The sequence below is a fragment of the Bubalus kerabau genome, chromosome 3, assembly GCF_029407905.1.
Source record: "Bubalus kerabau isolate K-KA32 ecotype Philippines breed swamp buffalo chromosome 3, PCC_UOA_SB_1v2, whole genome shotgun sequence".
NCBI classification, from domain to species: domain Eukaryota; kingdom Metazoa; phylum Chordata; class Mammalia; order Artiodactyla; family Bovidae; genus Bubalus; species Bubalus kerabau.
Genome location: NC_073626.1, coordinates 48,447,645 through 48,469,704, shown reverse-complemented (window position 1 = coordinate 48,469,704; position 22,060 = coordinate 48,447,645). Strand labels below are relative to the sequence as shown.

Here is a 22,060-nt window from a genome sequence, read left to right as displayed (position 1 = left end):
TATTGCTCCCCCCACGTTTCCTCTTGGGTGACCATAAGCTTGTTTTTTAAGTCTGTGAGTCTTTTCCTATTTTCTAAATAAATTCGTTTGTATCATTTTTTAAGAGTCCACATATCAGTGATACCATATGATATTTGTCTTTCTCTGTCTTCACTTAGTTTGGTCATCTCTAGATCTGCCCACGTTAAGTAGCTCTGGGTCTTAATCCTGTTAACAGTTGCACTTGGGATTTGAACCCAAACAGCAGGAGCTGAAACCTTCTGTGATCTCTGTGTACCTCCAGGATTTGGAGGAAGAGGCCTGGTTCCTTCCTAGAATCCCACCTGGCCTGCCCTTGATGGAGGAGTCAGGTTGTTCTGCTGATTTTATATTAGGAGTCGTGAGTGGCAACTTCAGATTTACAGTGTTTAGCATTTGGTTAATTTTTCTTTTTAATTTTTTTGCACTGTATCTTAGTTAGATATACCTAGGTACATATAAAAGTTAGATATACCTAGGGAGGCAATGGTGAGTGGTAACAGTATATCTAAAAATGCTTTAATTTCCTAGTGGGAATAATAGTTGATTGGAAATTGAAGGAGAAGGTGAAAGGCTTGACTTATTACTGGTCTTTGATATGTTAAAATTTGGTTCATAACATATTTGAATATACCCCTTAAAACTATAGCTTTTAACCTAGCGTCTGCATGTGCAGTGGTCTGATAGAGTGTACGTGAGTGTAACGTGCTACAACAAGATTTGGGAACTTTCAGGAACTCATTTAATAAAATATATTATTTTCTCCTGGTTGATGTTTAGTCATTTTCAGGCCTGTTAACTCTTCTTCCTTAATCCTGGATGTGCTGGGCAGCACTGTAGCCTGTTAAACTTACCATATGGTTGAAATGTGTTGACTTTCCTTGTTAATAGGCAGTTACCTTTGGCCCTGGACTGGACTGGAACATTCTTGACCCTGCAGAAATCAGTCCCTGCCTCTACCCAGCTATTGCCCTTTTTTTTATACTGCTATAAATACCACCCTGTGTTCTCAGGTTTTCCAGAAACAGCTAATTTTACATGTACAGGCATAGATCTTTTTAAAAATTTTTATTGAAGTGTACACTTCTGCTTTGCAGCAGAGCAGCTTAGTTATACGTTTGTGTCTACAGTCCTCTTCATATTCTCCTCCATTCTGGTTTTCCGCAGGAACCTGGTTCTGGTTCCCTGTGCTGTGCAGCAGGACCTTGTCGGTTTCCGCACCGTGTGTAATAGTTTACATCTGCCAGTCCCGCACGCCCACGCCTCCTCTCCACTCCCCTCCCCTTGGCAGCCACACGCCTGTTCTCTGTGACCAGGAGTCTCCTTCTGTTTTGTAGATAGGTTCGTCCGTGTCGTATTTTAGGTTCCACATAAACGTGTCAGTGTGATCATCTCTGGGTCCGTCCATGTTGTTGCAAGTGGCATTGTTCCATTCCTTTGTATGACGGAGTAATATTCCAGTGAATATGTGCACCACGTCTTTATCTGTTCGTCTTTCTAGACTAAAGGGCTTCTTTAGTCCAGTTTTTAAGCTTTCTGCTGTCAGTTGCCTGCCTGCCTGTGTGAACCTCTACCTCTGTGTCGTTTTTAGTGTCTTAGGCTCTCAGACTTAAGACTGAAGAGAGTCTTAAATAGTCCCTGCTCCTGCTTGCTCTCCCCTGTTCTGTAGAAGAGGATGCTGGCTCACAGGCCTGAAAGGACGTCCCTGAGTGAGGGGACCGGTGGCCAGCTCTCGAGGCTAGGTCCGGACTTGAGGGGTTTTCCTTCCTATGTAGTATAACCCTCCCTGTCCCACCGCCTTCCTTTCCATCTGACCCCGGTCGGCTGCCTGTCCTGACCCCCGGCTTGGAGGGCGTCCCTGAGTGAGGGGACCGGTGGCCAGCTCTCGAGGCTGGGTCCGGACTTGAGGGGTTTTCCTTCCTGTGTAGGATGACCCCCTGCCCCACCGCCTTCCTTTCCATCTGACCCTGGTCGGCCTCCTGTCCTGACCCCCGGCTTGGCATCACCACTGACTGAGGGAACAGCTGTCTGCTGGTGTTAATCCTGGCTGGGGAGTCACTGTCTGACCCCTGCCAGAGTCACTTGGTGCCTTAACATCATTATCAGCAGGTTAAATAGGACCCTTATCAAAGGGCCACGAGCAAATGGAGATCATGTGAACTGGTGACTGTTTCATTATCATTCAGTGGAAGAGATAAAAAAAAAAAATAAGGCAAACAAAGTATCGGGAAAAATTATTTGATGAAAATTTCCCATTGGGTAAACTGAACAAAGCTTCATGAGAAAATCAGGAAGACTTCTGGCCAAATAGTTAAGCAGTGTGGTTAGTTGGAGAGGGAGCTGTTCTCCTTTTCTTTACACAGAATACCTGCTGGATCAGATTCTGCTCTGAAGACGGGTAACGTAGATTAATTTGTAGGTTCTACTGTGATCCATTCGAACTTGGAAAAACAATGTGCTTAAGTTGTTTGAACAGATCTGATTAGTAAAGAGGAATGGAGACTTTTCAGCGCTGGGACATTTTGGTATGAAAAAAAAATGAGATGCTTGGGTTAAATCCTCCTTTTCTATCTGTTGATCTCTTTGAAACTCAGGTTCCCTCGATGGAGATGGGGGAAACATTGTCATCTTACAAGTGAGAGGAGGATTAAGTAAAAAGTGCTTGGCACATAGTAGGCTCTTAATCTGAGTTAGCTTCCTTCCTTCCTAATGGTTTACCATTCTCTGTTCCATTTAGATATCTGATATCCATGTTACTGGTGAGTCAGAAGACATGTCAGCGAAAGAGAGACTGTTACTGTGGACGCAGCAGGCCACGGAAGGTTATGCTGGGATTCGGTGTGAAAATTTCACCACCTGCTGGAGAGATGGGAAATTATTTAATGCCATCATTCATAAATACAGGTATGAAGTTTGAGTTTTCCCGCCCTTTGATAAATCTAAGTGTTTCTTTCATTTCCAAATTTTTTTTTTTAACAGCAACTACCTTGGCATTTATTAATTGTCAGAAAGCTTCACAGTCGGTTTTGTGATCAGAAAATAAAGTAAGATTTCAGTTTGTTTTCTCTGCAAAATTGTTGAATTTCTGAAACATAAAGGATCATTTGCTTTCTTAAAAGGTTAGCATTGCCGCATGGTATTCCCAAGATCTGACCTCAAAAGCTTCTCAAGTTTTACCATCCACAGAATCTTTATTTGTAACTGAGACCCATCTGTTTTCCACCTAAAGCTTCTTCAGCAGTTTATAGCAAAGTGCGAGAAGTTGATCCAAAACAGTCATCATGGAGCTTACCCTTTTACTACCCTTATCAACCTTTAGAAACACTTGATTCTGCCCAAAGTGTCTTAAAACCCAAGAATACTGGAGTGGGCAGCCAATCCCTTTTCCAGTGGATCTTCCCGACCCAGGAATAGAACTGGGGTTTTCTGCGTTGCAGATGGATTCTTTACCAACTGAGCTATCAGGGAAGCCCCTTGATTCTGCAAAGGTATCTTAATTATTGTTTGGAGCTGGTGGCAGAGAGGAACAAGTGTGTTTATTTCCAGGAAAAGCATAAGCTTATCATTATCTTTGAGCTGTTTTGAGAAAGCTTGTAAACTTGAAGCAAGCTTCAAACCCTCTCAGCAAAAACCTCTAGTTGATGAATTAAATCTTGGTAAGTTTTTAGTGACCCCTAGTAAATAAATCGGAGAAGGCAATGGCACCCCACTCCAGTACTCTTGCCTAGAAAATCCCATGGACAGAGGAGCCTAGTAGGCTACAGTCCATGGGATCGCTAAGAGTCGGACACCACTGAGCGACTTCACTTTCACAATTCACTTTCATGCGTTGGAGAAGGAAATGGCAACCCACTCCAGTGTTCTTGCCTGGAGAATCCCAGGGACGGGGCAGCCTGGTAGGCTACCGTCAATGGGGTCACACAGAGTCGGACACGACTGAAGTGACTTAGCATAGCATAGCATAGCATAGTAAATAAATAGAATATGCCATACTGGACATGTTCCATCCATATTGAACAATCTCATTCTCCTGATCCTGCCACCTCTCAGTCTTGGAGTTGGCATTGCTTGTCTCGCAGAGACTTAGCAAACCCAGCTTGAGTCCAAGCTTGCTATCTTGGCTTGCTCCTCGGAGTCAGGCATGTCTGGCTTTAATGATCTCAGGTTTGCGCTGTTCCTCACTGGCTTTGGAAATGAAAGGGAGCCATACTTCTCCCCTCATTTTCCTTCAAGCACGTCACTGATTTATCAGCAGTGTTGACATGTCACTGCTTTGGGATTCCCAGGCTTCACAGAATACATCTAGATTTTCTTTAGCGATTTTACTAGATGGACGCAATGTCAAAGTTTCAGCAGTGGAAGTGATCTGTTGGCCAGTCACCCTGAAATGTCTCCTCATGTAGACAGGTCATTTCAAGAGGTTCTGTCCCACATATGTGCCTCAACAATTGACAGGTCTTTGAGAAAACATTTTTATAGTTCAGCTTTCTCATTCTTCTCCATATATAGCATCATTTTATAATTAATAAAGAAAATAAACTAGGGCTTCCCTGATGGCTCTGTGGTAAAGAATCCATCTGCCAATGTAGGAGGCATGGGTTTGAACTGGGAGCAACTGAGCCCGTGGGCTACAACTACTGAGCCTGCGCTCCGGAGCCCAGGGGCCACAACCACCAAGCCCACGTGTTGCAGCTGCCGAAGGCCGTGCGCCCGGAGCCTGTGCTCCGCAGCTGCCGAAGGCCGTGTGCCCGGAGCCCGTGCCCTGCAGCTGCCGAAGGCTGTGCACCCAGAGCCTGTGCTCCGCAGCTGCCGAAGGCTGTGCACCCAGAGCCTGTGCTCCGCAGATGCCAAAGGCTGTGCACCCAGAGCCTGTGCTCCGCAGCTGCCGAAGGCCGTGCACCCGGAGCCTTGCTCCGCAACAGGAGAAGCCACTGAAATGAGCAGGCTGTGTCGCACACCTGGAGAAAAGCTCACACGCAGCACGAAGACCCAGAACAGCCGGAATAAATACGTAAATATAGATAAAGTGATCAGGAAAGAAAACATTACAACCTGTGCAAATAAATTTGTACATTAATGAGAAGATGATTATTATACCATACTGGTTCCCAACAGATTCTCTAGGAGAGCAAAGCCGGAACAATTAAGGGTTTAGCATATACCCTATTGTTTCTGCTTCCCATCTGAACAGTGTAAGATGGTCACAGAATATTAGAACCAGGGGGAATCCTGAGACTCCCATGGTGGTCCAGTGATTACAACTCTGTGCTGCCAATGCAGAAGCTCAGGTTCAGTCCCAGGTCAGGAAACGAAGATCCCACCAGCAGGAATTCTGAACGACACTGTTGTGCCCACATATTTTATGTATGAAGGAATGTGACTCAGAGAAAGACTTACCCAAGATCTCTCAGCTAAACTGTGTCAGTTACCACAAGCTACACATTCTTTCTGACAACAAACAACACTTCTATCAATTAACACACCTTTTACTGGAGAGAAGCCTAGATTAGGCAAGACTGATATAATGAGTAAAGAGTATGTATCAGTGAAAATGATATCTTGAGCCTTAAATGGTGCACGTGCATGGTAAAACACTAGAAAATACAGACAAGTGAAAAAAAATCACATTTCTACTGTCCAGAGATCATCACTCAGACACGCAGAGCTATGGTATGTGGGATGTCTTTGAATTTTGTCAGTGACTTAGCGGACAGTAAGCTCTCATGTGTAGACTCTATAAGTGGAGGACTGAGATTGTATACTTAGAGCACTGATGATTAGTGAGGTCAGGGTTCAGACGAAGCCTTGTCCGTTTCTACATCACAGCCTCCTCACCTAGCAGCTCCAGTGCATAGGTGGGTTTAATGATGGCCAGCTTTGGGGTGGCAAACAGTTTCCTGGTGAGAATTGCTGGATTTGAATGAACACTGACGTAGCACCTGCTAAGGGCAAGGTGCTATCCTGAGCAGCTTACTTACGTTCATTCACTCAGTCCTGACAACATCCGTGAGAATGTCGTCCCCCCTGGTTACACACAGAAACCGAGACCAGAGTACATACTTGCTTTAAGTCACGCAACCAGCGAGTGTCGGGCTAGGGACCCAAACCCCAGTGCCCAGCTGCTGTTCTTGTTCTTACAGGGCACACCTCTGTTGCCTTATAAGAAGTGAAATCCACAGAAATTCCTTATTGAACGCAATGTCATTCTTGACTTCAGTTATTTTTCTCAGTTTTGCAAGGAGTTTGTCATGCTCTTGAAGAGCTGAGTATCTTCCTGTGAGAGTAAGTCCAAACTCTAACTTGCTGAACTGACCGAGTTACTTGGAAATAAAAGAATAATTATATGAAACAGTTAATACCCTACTAACTTGCTGCCTGTGAGGCATTCTGTTAGATGCTTCCTCTATATTGTCGCATTCGTATCTTCCTCGAGCTCTGGGAGGAAGCCCACGTTACAGATGGGCACCCTCAGGTTTGCCAAGGTCACAGTGCTGCCGAGATGCAGAGTGTGATTCCCACCTGGGCTGCTTGCCTGGCACCCCGCCCCGTTCTCCCCTTTCCCTACCACTCTTCTCTCCCTCTTTTTACTTTGGAGACTTTGAGACATGTAACACTGTACCGAGTTTCCCGTGGCCCACACCCAAGAGCCCCTTTAAACGCGGTCAGTCTGCCTCCTTTACAGGATGGCATTTCAGTAGATGTGTGTGTTGGTTGCTGAGTTGGAAAGAAGAACCTGGATAGACATGCTAGCTCTTGTCCAGAATAAAGCACAGCTCTCCTCGAGGGCCCCGCTGCCAGGAAGGTTTTGTGGCCACAGACACTGTGGTGGTCGCGCTGTGTGTCCCGTGTGACTTAGTAGGCCGTTGGAAGGCCGGACCCACTCTGTACCTGAGCGGAAAGGTCTTTGTAGCCTTTGGATGGCAGTGTGGGGGTTGTTAGACCAAAGGGTGGGTGTCAGGGTGCGTTTTGAAGGTGTGCTCTGCTTTGAAGTTTTTTAGGTAGAAGCAAAGCATTTGTAAGCCAGCTCTTCTTCTAAAATGACTGACTTTTAAAAGCCATACTCTGCAGGCATTGTCTCTGCGATACTTATAAAGGGTTATGAATGCAAATTGAGGTATACCTGCTGTGCCTTTTTTCCCTAAGTACTTAAATAAATCACTGCCCTGTTTATGTTTCAGAGCTCACCTTGTTTTAGGACAGGATTTCACTCTTGTGAGCATTATTCGTTTTGAACTTTCGTTTCGGCAGAGTAATCATTTTAGAACATTGCTTAGCTTTAGCTTTTTTTTCCTTTAACTTCTTGTTTGACTGAAGTGTAGTTGATTTACAGTGTTGCATTAGTTTCTGGTGTAAAGTGATTCAGTAACCTGTGTGTCTGTTCTTTCTCAGATTCTTTTCCCGTTAGGTTGTTAGAAAATACTGAGTATAGTTCTCTGTATATACACTAGGTCCTTGTTGGTTGTCTGTTTTGTGTACAGCAGTGTGTTTAGCCTTGACTTGGAACTTGATTCCCTCCTGTGTGTTGTTTTCCTTTATTAGAATTCATGGTAAAAATACCATCTGGTTTAAATGTTTACAAGATTTTTTTGTTGCTGAAATGTCAAGTTATTCTGTGCCTAGAACATTACTGTGGTTTCTTTAACTAGAAGAAGCCTTTCATCTGTAGAACCGTATTTTTTTGAATCCTTGGACCTTTCTTTTTTCTTAAAAAATAGTTGAGTACCTTTCCCCTAGTCTGTGTAATAATTAAGCAGATGGTGTTGATTTATACATGGTTTTCGTTATTGATTGTCTTGATTTACTCAAGACAAAAGAGACAAAGTTATAAACAATTAACAAATCACTGTTAGATTTTTGGCTATTGGGCAGAAATAATCGCATTTATAGAATTGTGTTTTAACAGTTGTTTTCCTCTTGATAATTATCCTCTTAAATTTTGTGATGTATTTATTTGGATTTGCTGTGGAAATACACCCACTTTATTGGGCTTTTTGAGATACAAATTTTATTATTTGCATGGATTTTATTTGACTTCTGTAATAAAAATTATCTGAGGTGGCACATGGGTTGGGTTTCTTCTCAGATACCAAGCTTAATCTTATAGATTCTTTTCTTGAGAAGGACCTTAGGTGGGAGTGATGGTTTTGCAGGAAACGACCTCCTGATCAGGGCAGTGCATGGAGAGAGGGGTGTGGAACCCTGATGTGGGCAGGGGCGCCTGGATAGAGTGCAGATTTCTCTGGAGCTGAGAAGGGAATAGGTAGGATTCATCAAGTAAGAGTAGATCAGTATTATTTGACATAACTGATTTAGTAAGGTTTTTGTGTCTCACTGTCCTCTTGTATCCACTGGGGGTTATCCCACAGATAACAAAATCTATGAATGCTCACACTGTGCAGTGTTTGTATATAACCTCGTGCATGCTCTGTATACTTTGAATCATCTCTAAGTTACTTCTAATACCTAATACAATGGAAATGCTATGTACACAGTGGCCAGCACACAGCAAAACTCATTTTGCTTTTTGGAACTTTCTAGAATTTTTTTTCAAATATTTTTGATCCGTGGTTAGTTGAATTTGAGGATGCAGAAACCACAGATACAGAGGGCTAACTGTATATAATATCATCTAAAGATTCCAAAATAGAACCTGAAATGAGAAGAGTGATAGCATCGTTCAGCTTCCATATGCATGTGAATAATGTCAGTAGTGGAGAAGGCAATGGCACCCCACTCCAGTACTCTTGCCTGGAAAATCCCATGGACGGAGGGGCCTGGTGGGCTGCAGTCCATGCTAAGGGTCAGACACGACTGAGCGACTTCACTTTCACTTTTCACTTTCATGCATCGGAGAAGGAAATGGCAACCCACTCCAGCGTTCTTGCCTGGAGAATCCCAGGGACGGGGGAACCTGGTGGGCTGCCGTCTGTGGGGTCGCACAGAGTCGGACATGACTGAAGCGACTTAGCAGCAGCAATGTCAGTAGTTGTGAGTCAAGCACATTAATTTGAATTGTCTAGCATATTGCTATTACTGTCCCTCATAGAATATGACTTTTAAAAGTGGAGAGTGTGTTTGTTAACCCTGGTAAGCAGTACTTTAATAACATTTCACTTATTCCTAAAGTTCCATAGAAACTTAATTTTCTAAAATTCTGTTTCTTGAAACAGAATTATATGAAATAAGTAATAATAAATAATATTATTAAATTAAATAAAAACAAAGACAAATTTATATAATAAGACTGATTTATAGTTTTTAGGAAATAAAAATGTTTTATAAAGGTGAAAAGAAAGTAACCATCATATAGTGGGTACCCAAGAATTAGATGCAGGATGTTGAACAGATATTAGTTTCTGTCCTGCCTATTTTTTAGTATTTAGTATTTTAGTATTTGGTTGCTTGCTAAGTCGCTTCAGTCGTGTCCAACTCTGTGCGACCCCATAGACGGCAGCCCACCAGGCTCCCCCTTTCCCTGGGATTCTCCAGACAAGAGCACTGGAGTGGGCCGCCACCTCCTTCTCCAATGCAAATCAGTAGCTTTCAAAATTCGGAGAAGGCAATGGCACCCTACTCCAGTACTCTTGCCTGGAAAATCCCATGGATGGAGGGGCCTGGTGGGCTGCAGTCCATGGGGTTGCGAAGAGTCGGACATGACTGAGCAACTTCACTTTCACTTTTCACTTTCATGCATTGGAGAAGGAAATGGCAACCCACTCCAGTGTTCTTGCCTGGAGAATCCCAGGGACGGGGAAGCCTGGTGGGCTGCCGTCTGTGGGGTCACACAGAGTCGGACATGACAGAAGTGACTTAGCAGCAGCAGCAGCAGCTTTCAAAATTATCACAATCCTGTGAAACAGATGGTACTGTTTTCACTGTTATCTATTTATTAAATTATCAAATTGTTAAATTATTAAACTGAGGCTCAAAAGGTAACTCATATGCTTCACACCAGATACCCTTTTAATAATGGACATGTTTGCTCTGGATTCTCAAGTTCTCATATACTTCTCTGTAAATACTAAGGTAATTTCCAATAGGCAGACTAAATACCAAGAAACGGAACTGTTGGCCAGAGCAGTTGTGGTAGTGTGTCCTTAAAGACTAAAGATGTGAGAATTCTCAATGGATTTCAGAAATTGTTACCCCAAAACTGGGTTTGCCTTTTGGTGGATGTCAAGGCAAAAGACACAACCAAACCAAGATGGGGAGATGGAAGGATTTATTATTACTTGCTGTAAGTCAGGAGAACACTGAGGATCTTTCTAGAAGCAGCCTAGACAGCATAACTGGGGAAATTTTAAATTAAGGGTACTTGCATATGCATGAAGGCGCTTGGGCAGTCAACAGATTGAAGTCACTAGGGTCAGAAAAAGTCATCATCCTTTAGATTGTAGTTTATCTGTTGGTTGAGCATTTCAGGCTAATCTTTACCATTGAAACAGAGCTGAGAGTCTTTATAACTAGTATATTATCTTTGCTATTGTTACTTATCTTACTGGATGACAGGGCAGAGTTTCTGTGTTTTTTTGTTCCCATAAGATCATTAATTACTGAGATCTGTTCAAGGGCAAGCATGGTGGCAAGGCTTAGATCACAAGATGGCTTAGGCCAAGAATGGTTCTCTTATGCCAAGAAAGCCTTGCCTGGTTCTCTTTCTCTGGGAACACCTACCCTATCTGCTTACAAAATGACCAAATAAATAGTACCATATATAACTGCCAACTAAGATCTTGGTCTCTTATAAGGAATTAATGAGGACAGCATTAATTGTTTAATCTAGAATCAGCCATCTCTGAAAACAGCATCAACAACTATCATATAGTGAGGAAAACTTAGATAATAAGAGAACGTTAGAACAGGACCACTAAGAGCAAAGTCACAGATGAACTGTCCTGTAGTTGGAGTGTGTCCCTGGGATCCTAGAGGGTGGAGGGCCTGGATGGTGCGGTGGGTACTGATGCCCAGACTCAGCCTCTGTGCACCCATTCTGGATCGGGTCTGGGAGACAGAGTTTTGGGTGAAGAGAAAAGAATAGTTTTATATCTTTGCCTGCAAAGGGGGCCACAGTGGGCTTGTGCCTCTCCAAACTGTGTGCCCTGCTGTGGAGGATCAGTGGGGAATTGTACAGCAGTGGTTAAAGGGGGTCGCTGATAAGATAAGGGTGTGTGCAGGGCCTCTGTTCCTTTCATTTCATCTCAGGCAATCTTTTGATGATCTTCTCTGGTTCATTTAATCTGGCCTTAGGTGGTTGGGTTTTAGTTCTGTAAAGAGCTCAAAGACACTGTTAGCGTATCCCTTGAGGGGAACCGGAGCCCTGTCTCAAGACTACACTGTTGTGTCCTGGCTGCTCCTCACTGGTTTCTGCATCCCCTCGCTTCCCAATTCAGTTCAGTTGCTCAGTTGTGTCCAACTCTTTGCGACCCCATGGACTGCAGCACACCAGGCCTCCCTGTCCATCACCAACTCTCGGAGTTTGCTCAAACTCATGTCTGTTGAGTCGGTGATGCCATCCAACCATCTCATCCTCTGTTGTCCCCGTCTCCTCCCGCCTTCAATCTTTCCCAACATCAGGGTCTTTTCTAATGAGTCAGCTCTTTGCATCAGGTGGCCAAAGTATTGGAGCTTTAGCTTCAGCATCAGTCCTTCCAATGAATATTCAGGACTGATTTCCTTTAGGATGGACTGGTTTGATCTCCTTGCCATTTAAGGGACTCTCAAGAGTCTTCTCCAACACCACAGTTTAAAAGCATCAATTCTTTAGTGTTCAACTTTCTTTATGGTCCCACTCTCACATCCATACATAACTACTGGAGAAACCATAGCTTTGACTAGATGGACCTTTGTCAGCAAAGTAATGTCTCTGTTTTTTAATATGCTGTCTAGGTTTGTCATTGCTTTTCTTCCCCAGGAGCAAGCATCTTTTAATTTCATGGCTTCATCTGCGGTGATTTTGGAGGCCCAAGAAAATGAAGTCTGTCACTGTTTCCATTGTTTTCCCATCTATTTGTCATGAAATGATGGGACCAGATGCCATGATCTTAGTTTTTTGACTGTTGAGTTTTAAGCCAGCTGTTTTTTTGTTTGTTTGTTTGTTTTTAATTCATTTCTGCCCTTTGGGACTCAGGGAAGGTTGTAGAAGCTAGAGTCTGTTCCCTACAAGCAAGAAACAGGGAACAGAAAGGCTTCTGTGCTCAGGAGCCCTTCAGGGCCCTGCTTGATTTCAGTAGTAAGGGTGATAAAGTAATATGATTTAGAGATTACAAGGGTTGGTTCTGTGGGTTCTATTTAAATAAGTCACTGATAGATTATTTTCATGTTACTTCTGTCTTAGGAATCTGTCCCTAATTGCTTCTAGGAACATTCATTTGTTACATTCAGTTTTCAATGCAAAGGGGGTTCAGATAATAAAAATACCATATGTTTATAGTAGTTCCCTGCTTGTTTTGTTTGTATAGTTTAAATTATCTTGAAAGCATGTTAAGATCTTTTCACCAACACTCAACTGGTCAGAGATCTTAGGTAAATTAGCCTTACCGTTGGCCCTCACAAGTCACCTTTCATTTGAAAGAAGAACAAAGCAGATTTTGATTTGATGGACTTAAATCAGAAGGACGTCACAAGAGCATTTGCGGAGCAAGGAGCTTGAAAGCAAGAGAGGACGAAGTAGAATTGACTGAGAATCAATAGCCACGGGATTCCAGGAGTGTCTCCTAGATAGTGGATTGATGTCACCAAGAGTTAAGACAGACAGGGAAGTTAAATCCCTGACAGAGTGTGTCCCCGAGAGACAGGTGTCCCAGCAGAGGGGTTAACAGAGACTTCTGTGTGCTCAGGTACAGGAAAATGGACTTTTTTCTTGCTGAAAAATAACACTCTGATTCCAGCTTGAATTCAGCCCCCAGCTTGTCTGACTTTATCAGTCTCTGCTCTGGAACGCTGTTGAAAGCCAAGTTCCAACTCAGCAGCGTGAAGCTTCTCTCAGCGTGAAAACATGTCTCTGTGACAGGCAGAGACACGAATGGGCGCCCACGGGCCAGAACTAGCAGCACAGACCGGGTAGCGGGTGAGCTCAGGTGGCCACATGAAGAGATGCTGATGAGTACGTCAGGACTGAACTGCTGCAGGGGTTTTGCCAAGATAATTTCAGGGCACTAGTTCCAGCTTGTCCTCCTCTTGTTCTTAATTTATCCCATTCTTATGTTTAACTCTCCTTCTTGGCCCCCACATGCTTTTCACAAGCGTGTTTTAAATCTGTTACCCACGTACGAGTCAATATTTTTGGAACAAGCTGTGTTTTAAAAGCAAGCTGTGTTTTAAAAGCATGCCATTTGTTTTTTTTTTTTTTTTTTTTTAATTAGGCAGCCAGGAGTTTTTCACTCATCTGAGTGTAGAGATGGGTAGCAATGATTTTGTTCATTGTTTACATTTGGACTTAAACTTTAATAGGACCATCATCCTGCTGCATTCTATGAGCTGTTGAAAGGCGCTGCAATTGGGAAGGTTGGGCTGTGAGGCTGTGTTCTAGTCACCTCCTTTAACAGGACCTGGAGGCTGTGATTCAGCCTCACACCTGGAGTCAGTCACACCTTACCAGCTAAACTGGACTGGACTGGTTTATACTGGGAGGAGGCCCTTGAGGGTTTGAAATGTTCCCATAGGAAGTTGGATTAATCCAGAGGTACCAGGATATGTGTGTGTGCGCGCAGGTAAGGTGTGGCCACAGGCTAGGCATAGCCTAGACTGAGCCCTGACGGTTGTTCATTGTTTTTTAAAGTCACAAACGTGTGAGTTTGTGAGGCAAAATCAAATGTCTTATTTCCCTTACCAGGTAAACTTAAAACACTTTGAACTCTGAGAGTATATGTGGGTGACTTGTATACATTATCACATTTTAAAATCTTTAGGGAGCTCACATGCATGGTTTGTAACGCCTCTGTACCCAAGCGAGGTGTGTGCGTTAGTGTCTATGTCCAGGGAATGTTTTTAGTGTTCGTCTGTGTATTTTTACATGTAGCTTTGGGACTTTAGTTAGCATGTAAATATTAATATTTATAGGAGTATATGCTTACATTACCTTTTTTTCTGTGTTCCTGGCCCTCTTGCCAAGATTAATTTACAGAAATGCACTATCGCACTAAGCCTTCCGTTATTCTGTGAAATAGGTCCTTGTATCTAGGAAGTAAGCTCAGCCCCATTCTCCTAGTTGCATTTTGGAGTCAGAAAACTGAAAAAGTTATCCACCCATAATATGAAGATGTCTCCCCTGGCTGGCCTGACCATGAAAGCGGGCTGCAGTCCATGGGTTCACAAGAAGTTGGACACAACTGATCCTGTATGCCCTTGCACTATGGATGGACGTTGTTTATTGCTACTAAAAAAATACTGTACTGAACTTCGTATGTGCCTCTGTGCAGATGTATGAATACGCCTGTAGGATAAGTTCCTAGAAGTAGAATCTGGGGGTCATTTAAATTGTAGGACTTACGTCTGCATTGTCTGCGAGTTGCATTGACCTGAACCTCCTCCTCTGCTGTTTGCCCTACGTGTCGCCTTTGAGAAAGAACGGTTTGCTTCCTTGTCCGTTGCATCCTAGCAGATCCAACCCCCTTTCATGTTCTTAGCTTTCTTTTTTAATTGACTCCTTTGTTCATGCAGTTCATTTTCTTCAGCTTTTAAACTCTGTGCTGGAGCTGACATGGCAGGCCTGCCTGTCCCTCTGTCTGGCGTACAAGCTGTTCGTCTAAACACGTATGTGTTGAGTTTAAGGGGAGAAATGACCGAGTGAGTGAGGACATTTCTGAATGATGTGATCATGTAAGACTTTGGGATACTAGTGGGAAGGGAGGGGTGTCTTGAGATAACAGATGAAACTGTGCCTGTCTGGTGAGATTTAGGAGGCGCGTCACAGATGTCAGATTCCTTCCCTCCTCCAGGCTGCTGCCAGCCCCCTGATAACAGGCTGTGACTGGGGGGCCAGGAGAGGACGGCTTTGCTGGAGGAACCCCTGCTGTCTGTGGAGCTGGCAGCCCTCCTTCACCATTTCCGCTGTGCTCTCCCTGAGCTCCTCCACCCCGAGACTCCTCCTGCGCTCGGGACCGCGGCTGGCTCTCTCCAGCCCTTCCTCTGTTCTCTTGCAAGGCCACTTTTATTCTGGCACATTGATAGGTTCATATTGTCGTGCTGCTCTCCGATGGGAGCAGTTTAATATTTTCTCCCAGAGTAAATAGGTTGATTTCATTGCCATCCCCCCTTTTTCCGGGGAAGGGCAGCAGTATTCATCCCCTAGATTTATTTCCAGTTTACTGTTGTAAGTTCACTTTAATATGGAGACTGAAGAAGTTACTCCTCTCTCAAGATCAGTACTGTTCTTTGTATTTAGTGAAGTCTGTGAGGCTGTGAGGGGTTAATTGTTCTCTGTGAATGGAGAGTCAATTCGTTAGATGTCTCCTGATGTCTCCTGTTAGATGTCTCCTGATGTCTCCTGTTAGATTCTAATCTTGAAGTCCTGACAAAGCTTGCTGTGAATTATAGTGCTTCTGCTTCTTTGCTTTCTGCTGTGTTAGGTAGGAGGGAGTCACCTCGTAGGAAAAAATGAGAAGAATATTGAGAGTAAATTCAGGCATTTCATTGTGAGATGAGGGAAAGTTACCTTTATAGCTTGTTGCTGCCTTGGGGCTCCTGGCCTTGTTCCTTTAACAGTGTGTACCCAAATATGAGCATCAGGGACTGTCTGCACCCAGTTACACAACAGTGGAGGGGGGCCGGTCTCCTGCACGGTCCCAGTTACTGCTGGGGGAGGGCAAGGACCATATTACAGGTCCCCCACCCCTCCATGAGGGGCGGGCGCCAAGGTGAGATGCTTTTCCCCCGGCAAGAACAGTAAGAAGACGCTAGTCTGAACATGACTTGGCCCACATAGTCATCTTCAGGAGCCTGTTATGGCGACTGTCCTGTGTCAGAGGCCGAGCGAGGTGTCATCAGCGCACACTCACGCGTGAGGTGCCGGAGAGCGGGTGTGAACCGGCGCAGGCGGCTTCGTGCATCTGCGTGTGAGGCGGTGCGCTGTGTGCTGGACCCCGAGGTTGGGCTGGGCCTGGCGTCTGGTGACAGAGTGGGTCCCTCCTCCCTGACCCTGTGGGGCCTTCCTCTCCCCCGCCCCCTCCCCCTCCTCCCTCCTCCTTTCTTTCTCTCTCTGTGTCTCCCCCTCCTCCCTCCTTCTTTCCTTTCTTTCTTTGTCTCTCTCTCTCTCTTTCTTTCTCTGTCTCCCCCTCCCTCCTTCTTTCCTTTCTTTCTCTCTCTCTCTCTCTCCTCTCTCTCTCTGTCTCCCCCTTCCTCTTTCCCTCTTTTCTTGCACAGAATCCTGTTTACTTTTGTCCGTGCCGCTGAGCACACACCAGTTTCCCAGAGAAGCCTGGCCTGTCTGATCCCAGCCCTCGGCTTGCTCGGGGCCTGTGCCCAGCACAGAAGCAGAGGAGAAGAGGCGGACTGCAGGGCGGGCTCCCAGCCTCGTGGCCCCCAGGCGTTCTTCTGTGCCTGTTCATCTGCTCCTCTCCCTGTCACCACCTGGTCTTCCTTGCTCCTGCTTTCAGAGGATTTTGAAGCCAGCAAGTGGAGAGTTGTCCTGTTGGCTGTCCAAGGAGCAAACCCGCCTTCCTCTGCCTGCCTCTTGCCATCTCTGCCCTCATTTGCCAGGTGCCCTCTCGCCACCTGTCCGGGCCTGTCCCTCGTACCCCATGTCCACTACTGCTCCAGAAATCTTCTTTCCCATTCTAGTAAATGTCTCAACGGGTCTTTCTCATTGGGCGTGGCTTGTGGGATCTTAGTTCTCTGACCAGGGATCCAACCCACAACCCTGCAATGCCCTAAATACTGGACCCCCGGGGAGGTCTCTCTCTTCCGATGTTAAACGTGCTGAAACCTCTTCATCCCTCAAACAGCAAACAATTTAAAATCTTCCCTTAATCCCTAGCTTTTGTTCTGTGCACTGCCTTAACCTCCTTACAGGCTAGATTTCTCAGAAGAGTGGTCTGCACTCTCTTTTTATTTTTATTTCTTCCCCCGATCCTTACTCCTCAGCCGACTGGGAACCTGGCTCCTGGCCCCTCAAACCCCCAGAACTACTTCTCCTAGCATCACGACGGATTTCAGGATGACCGTGGACACGTCCAGTACACGCGTCCCAGGCTTCGTCTTACCTGCCAGTGTTGGACTCTGTTGACTGTCCTTTTTTCCCGAATGGCCCTTTTTCTCTTCCAGCCCCCCACTTGCTCTGGGTTTCCTCGTGTTTCCGGGGCTTGTTTGTGGCGCCCTTTCCGCACGCAGCCTCCTGGGGGCTGGTGGACGTGGGGATCTCAGGGCGGCCTGTCTCCTTTCTCCTTCCTCCCTGTTGACCCCCGTCCCTGCGTCCAGCCCTGGGTACTGTAAGTAGGTGGGAAAGCTAAGCTCGGTGCCCGTGCCCTTCTCACACCGCCCGGCCTGTCACGTTCCCCCCTGCAGCTGTGTCCTTCCACGCGTCTCCCGCGCCTCGCCCTGGATTCTGTGAGATGCCTTTTACGTTTCTTCTCCACCCGACCTGGAGCTGATGGCTTCCTCTCTTAATCCTCCTAATGCATTTGAGTGGTTTTCTGTAGTTGTTGGGAAAATGTTCAAAATCCCGTAAGAAGTTCATGAGATCGGGCATCACTTTGGCTCCTGTCCCCGCCTCCCGCGTGTCCCTGCTGCTGGCTCCTGAGCTGAGCTAGTCCCCTGGGGCCCGGCTCCCCTACAGTGCAGTCCATGCTCCCCGCCCCACGCCTGCCTCTCTCACCAGCTGTTCTCCCGGTTTCCCCCCAGCTCCCTTCAGGGTTTTGAGCTCTCCATACACAGTCCTATACTCTTTAAAAAATTATTATTATTTTTGCTGAAGTATGGTTGACTTACAGTGTTGTTCTGATTGCTGCTGTACAGCACACTGCTGCAGTTTTATGTATCTGTATATACTCTTTTTCCATATTCTTTTCCCTTAGTGTTCATCATAGAATATTGAATATAGTGCCCTGTGGGACCTTGTTGTTTATCCATCTTATATATACTAGTTTGTTTCGAAAAATGGCCTGAAGACCTGAATAAACATTTCTCCAAAGAAGACATACAGACGGCCAGTAGGCACATGGAAGGATGCTCAACATCACCAATTGTTCAGAGAAATGCAAGTCAGTGTCCTTTATTCTTGATGCCTCACTCATCAGCCAGGCTCATGTAGATGCTTATTAAATGTTGAGTGAATGAACGAACTGCTAGTTTGTTGCCGGGGGAGGATTATTCATGATTAGCATTCCAAAGCCCCACAGTCTGCCTTCTCCAATTGCATCATGTCACATGTTTATGTTCCCATAAGAACTTCTTAGTAACCTGTACACGAGGCTCTGTGTACTTGGTTTCCCAAGTACCTTCATAGGATCTCCTCTTGAGACTTGAGGCAAGTCGGTGGGGTTCCTCAGACCATATGGCCGCAGCAGCCCCAGCATCTCCCTCCACCCCACACACATTTGCAGATGCTCGCTCAGGATGACTGAAATTCTAGATGATTCCTGGTGATTCTCAGTGTTCGTTCTTTACAGACAGGAGGTGAGACACGGGTGTCTGGATGTGTGTTCGAAGTCCAAGCAAGTTAGGACTAAGTCACAGGACACCTGAATCACAGCCCTCTGACTTTTCTCTACCTCTGTGTAGCCCATTTTCCTCAAATACGTGAAAATTTGTCTGTAATGATTTTTGGAAACTTTTAAAAGTGCTGGTAAAACATACTGTTGCCCATCTATATCCATCCAGAGGTAATGGGATCTGCAGATGCAACCACCTGGTGATCTAAAATATTAGGTTGGTGCAAAAGTAATTATAGTTTCAGACCCTGAATTTTAAATCATTTAAATTAAGCTCAAACACATCTTTATTAGTCAAAATAGGTACCATTACAATCAAGTCATTTTTGCCAGGGAGAAAGAAGTCTATTTCTGTAGCATAAAAATCTGTGCTTCAGGATTCGATGAACTCTTGGAAAGCATTTTCTGCCTCCTGCTCGTGGTGGAAGCGTTTTCCTTGAAAATGGTGTCGAGGTGCTTGAAGAAGAAGTGCTAGTCAGTTGGTGAGGGGTCAGGTGAATATGGCAGATGAGGCAACACTTCATGGCCCAATTCGTTCAGCTTTTGAAGCGTTGGTTGTGCAGTGTGTGGTTGGGTGTGGTTGCAGAGTTGGGCCCACTCTGCTCACCAGTGCTGGCTGCCGCTGTTTCAGTTTTCTGTGCATCTCATCGATTTGCTGAGCATACTCTCTTAGGTAATGGTTTGCTGGGATTCGGAAAGTTGTAGTGGGTCAGACCAGCAGCAGACCACCGAACAGTGACCATGACTCCTTTTTTGGTGCAAGCTTGGCTTTGGGAAGTGCTTTGGAGTTTCTTCTCAGTCCATCCACTGAGCTGGTTGTCACTGGTTTTTGTATAAAATCTACTTTTCATTGCACATCACAATCCAATTGAGAAATGGTTCATTGTTGTTGTGTAGAATAAGAGAATACAAACTTCAAAATGATATATTTTTTTGATTTGCAGTCAGCTCGTGAGGCACCCACTTAACCGAGCCATTTCACCTTTCCAGTTGGCTTCAGCACCAAACGACTGTAGAATGGTTGATGTTGGGTTCTTGGACAGCTTCTCATGTTGTTGTAGAAGGATCAGCTTCGATGATCCTCTCAGTTGTTGTCAGCTTCCAGTGGCCAGCCACTGAACCTCATCTTCAAGGCACTTGTTTCCTTCTCAAAGCTTCTTGAACCACCCTGCACTGTATGTTCGCTAGCAGTTCCTGGGCCAAATGCACTGTTGATGCGAGCTGTCTCCACTGCTTTATGACCCATTTTGAACTCAAATAAGAAAATTGCTCGAGTTTGCTTTTTGTCTAACATCATTTCCATAGTCTAAAAGACTTATAAAATAAACAGCAAGTAATAATTCATTAGCAGAAAACATAAAGCAAGAAATATGTGTTAAAATGATATATAGCACAACCACATTTCTTTAAGAATGTATTCCAGTATCAAGTGGCAGAAGTTCAACAATGCAAAGCCAGAATTACTTTTGTACCAACCTAAAGCTGCACAGTCCAGGGTTGACTGAACCCACTGATGCAGAGCTACCTGGGCGCGGAGGGTCATAAGAGACTTGAGCAGCAGGGGACTTGTGTCCTTGTGGGTCCAGGACTGATCCACCACGGATGCTGAGGGGCCGTGGTGTGTAACAGAAAAAAATTGTTTACTTATTTGGTTGCTCAGGGTCTTAGTTGCAGCACATAGGATCTTCTGTCTTTGCTGTGGCATGCAGGTTTTTAGTTGCAGCATGAGAAATCTTGTTCCCTGGCCAGGGATTGAACCCAGGCCCCCTGCATTGGGAGCACAGAGTCATAGCCACTGGACCACCAGGGAAGCCCCCTTAACCATTTTTAGTGTACAATTTACTGGGATTAAACACAACCACAGTGTTATACAAACATTACCACCACACATCTGCAGAACTGTTTTCATCTTGCAAAACTCAAGCTCTGTGCCCATTAAGCAGTAACTTCCCCTCCCCCTCCCCCTAGACCTTACAACCACTGATCTTTCTATTTCTTTTTTTTTTTCCAACTGAGAAAGAAAACTGTTGCTCAGTGTCCTTTCAGATGATCAGATATCTCCAATCACAAGGTTTATTTCAGTGGTTTTGATTTTATTTAAAAACATCAGTTAAGAATTGTGGACATAGAGAACAGAGTGTTGGTTGTCAGAGGGGAGGAGGTAGCAGAGGGAAGGACTGGGAGTTTGGAGTCTGCAAAGGTAAACTGTTACCTGCAGGATGGGTAGGCAGCAAGGCCCTACTGCTGGCGCAGGGAACTGTATTTAGTACACTATGATAAACCGTAATGGAAAAGATATATATAAAAAAGAATGCATACATATGAATAAATGAATCATTTTGCTGTGCAGCTGAAACTAACACAGCATCGTTAATCAATTATACTCCAATATAAAATAAAAGTTAAAACATAAAAGCTAAAACTATAAAACTTAGAAGAAATCATAAAAGAAAAACTTCATGACATTGGGTTAGGCAGAGATTTTTTGCATATGTTACCAAAAGCATGGGTAACTAAGAAAAAAATACAAGAACTGGACTACATGAAAGCAAAAGCTTCTGTGCATCAGAAAACAGTATCAACAGTGTGAAAAAGCAGCCTACAGAATGGTAGAATATATTTGTAAATCATACACGTGAAAGTGATTTAATATCTAAAATATATACAATCCTACAATTTAACAATGAAAAATCAAACAACTCAGTTTTAAAATTGGCAAAGGACTTGGTTAGATGCTATCCAGAGAAGATGCACAGATGGCCTGTAAGTACATGAAAAGATGCTCAACATCATAAATCATTCAGTTCAGTTCAGTTGCTCAGTCATGTCCAACTCTTTGTGACCGCATGGACTGCAGCACGCCAGGCCTCCCTGTCCATCACCAACTCCTGGAGTTTACTCAAACTCATGTCCATTGAGTCAGTGATGCCATCCAACCATCTCATCCTCTGTCGTCCCCTTCTCCTCTGGCCTTCAATCTTTCCCAGCATCAGGGTCTTTTCAAATGAGTCAGCTCGTTGTATCAGGTAGCCAAAGTATTGGAGTTTCAGCTTGAACATCACTCAGGGCTGATCTCCTTTAAGATAGACTGGTTGGATCTCCTTGCAGTCCAAGGGACTCTCAAGAGTCTTCTCCAAAACCACAGTTCAAAAGCATCAATTCTTTGGCGCTCAGCTTTCTTTATAATCCAACTCTCACATCCTTACACGACTACTAGAAAAACCATAGCCTTGATGAGATGGGCCATTCTTGGCAAAGTAATGTCTCTGCTTTTTAATATGCTGTCTACGTTGGTCATAACTTTCTTTCCAAGGAGCAAGTGTCTCTTAATTTCATGGCTGCAGTAACGATCTGCAGTGATTTTTGGAGCCCCCCCAAAATAAAGTCAGCCACTGTTT

The 22,060-nt window shown here is 44.6% G+C and overlaps 1 protein-coding gene and 1 non-coding gene across 20 annotated transcripts in view; one reads left to right on the top strand and one right to left on the bottom strand.

The window, feature by feature from the left end:
- Positions 1–22,060, top strand: part of DST (dystonin) — a 514,655-nt gene that overhangs the window by 284,154 nt on the left and 208,441 nt on the right. For all 19 annotated transcript variants that reach the window (XM_055571805.1, XM_055571789.1, XM_055571786.1 and 16 more), the window contains one exon: positions 2,756–2,922. In XM_055571805.1, coding sequence (XP_055427780.1) covers positions 2,756–2,922 — 167 coding nt within the window. The remainder of the gene's footprint in view (positions 1–2,755; positions 2,923–22,060) is intronic.
- TRNAG-CCC (transfer RNA glycine (anticodon CCC)) lies at positions 20,400–20,472 on the bottom strand. The gene has a single exon. It is a non-coding gene; the product is annotated as a tRNA-Gly (tRNA).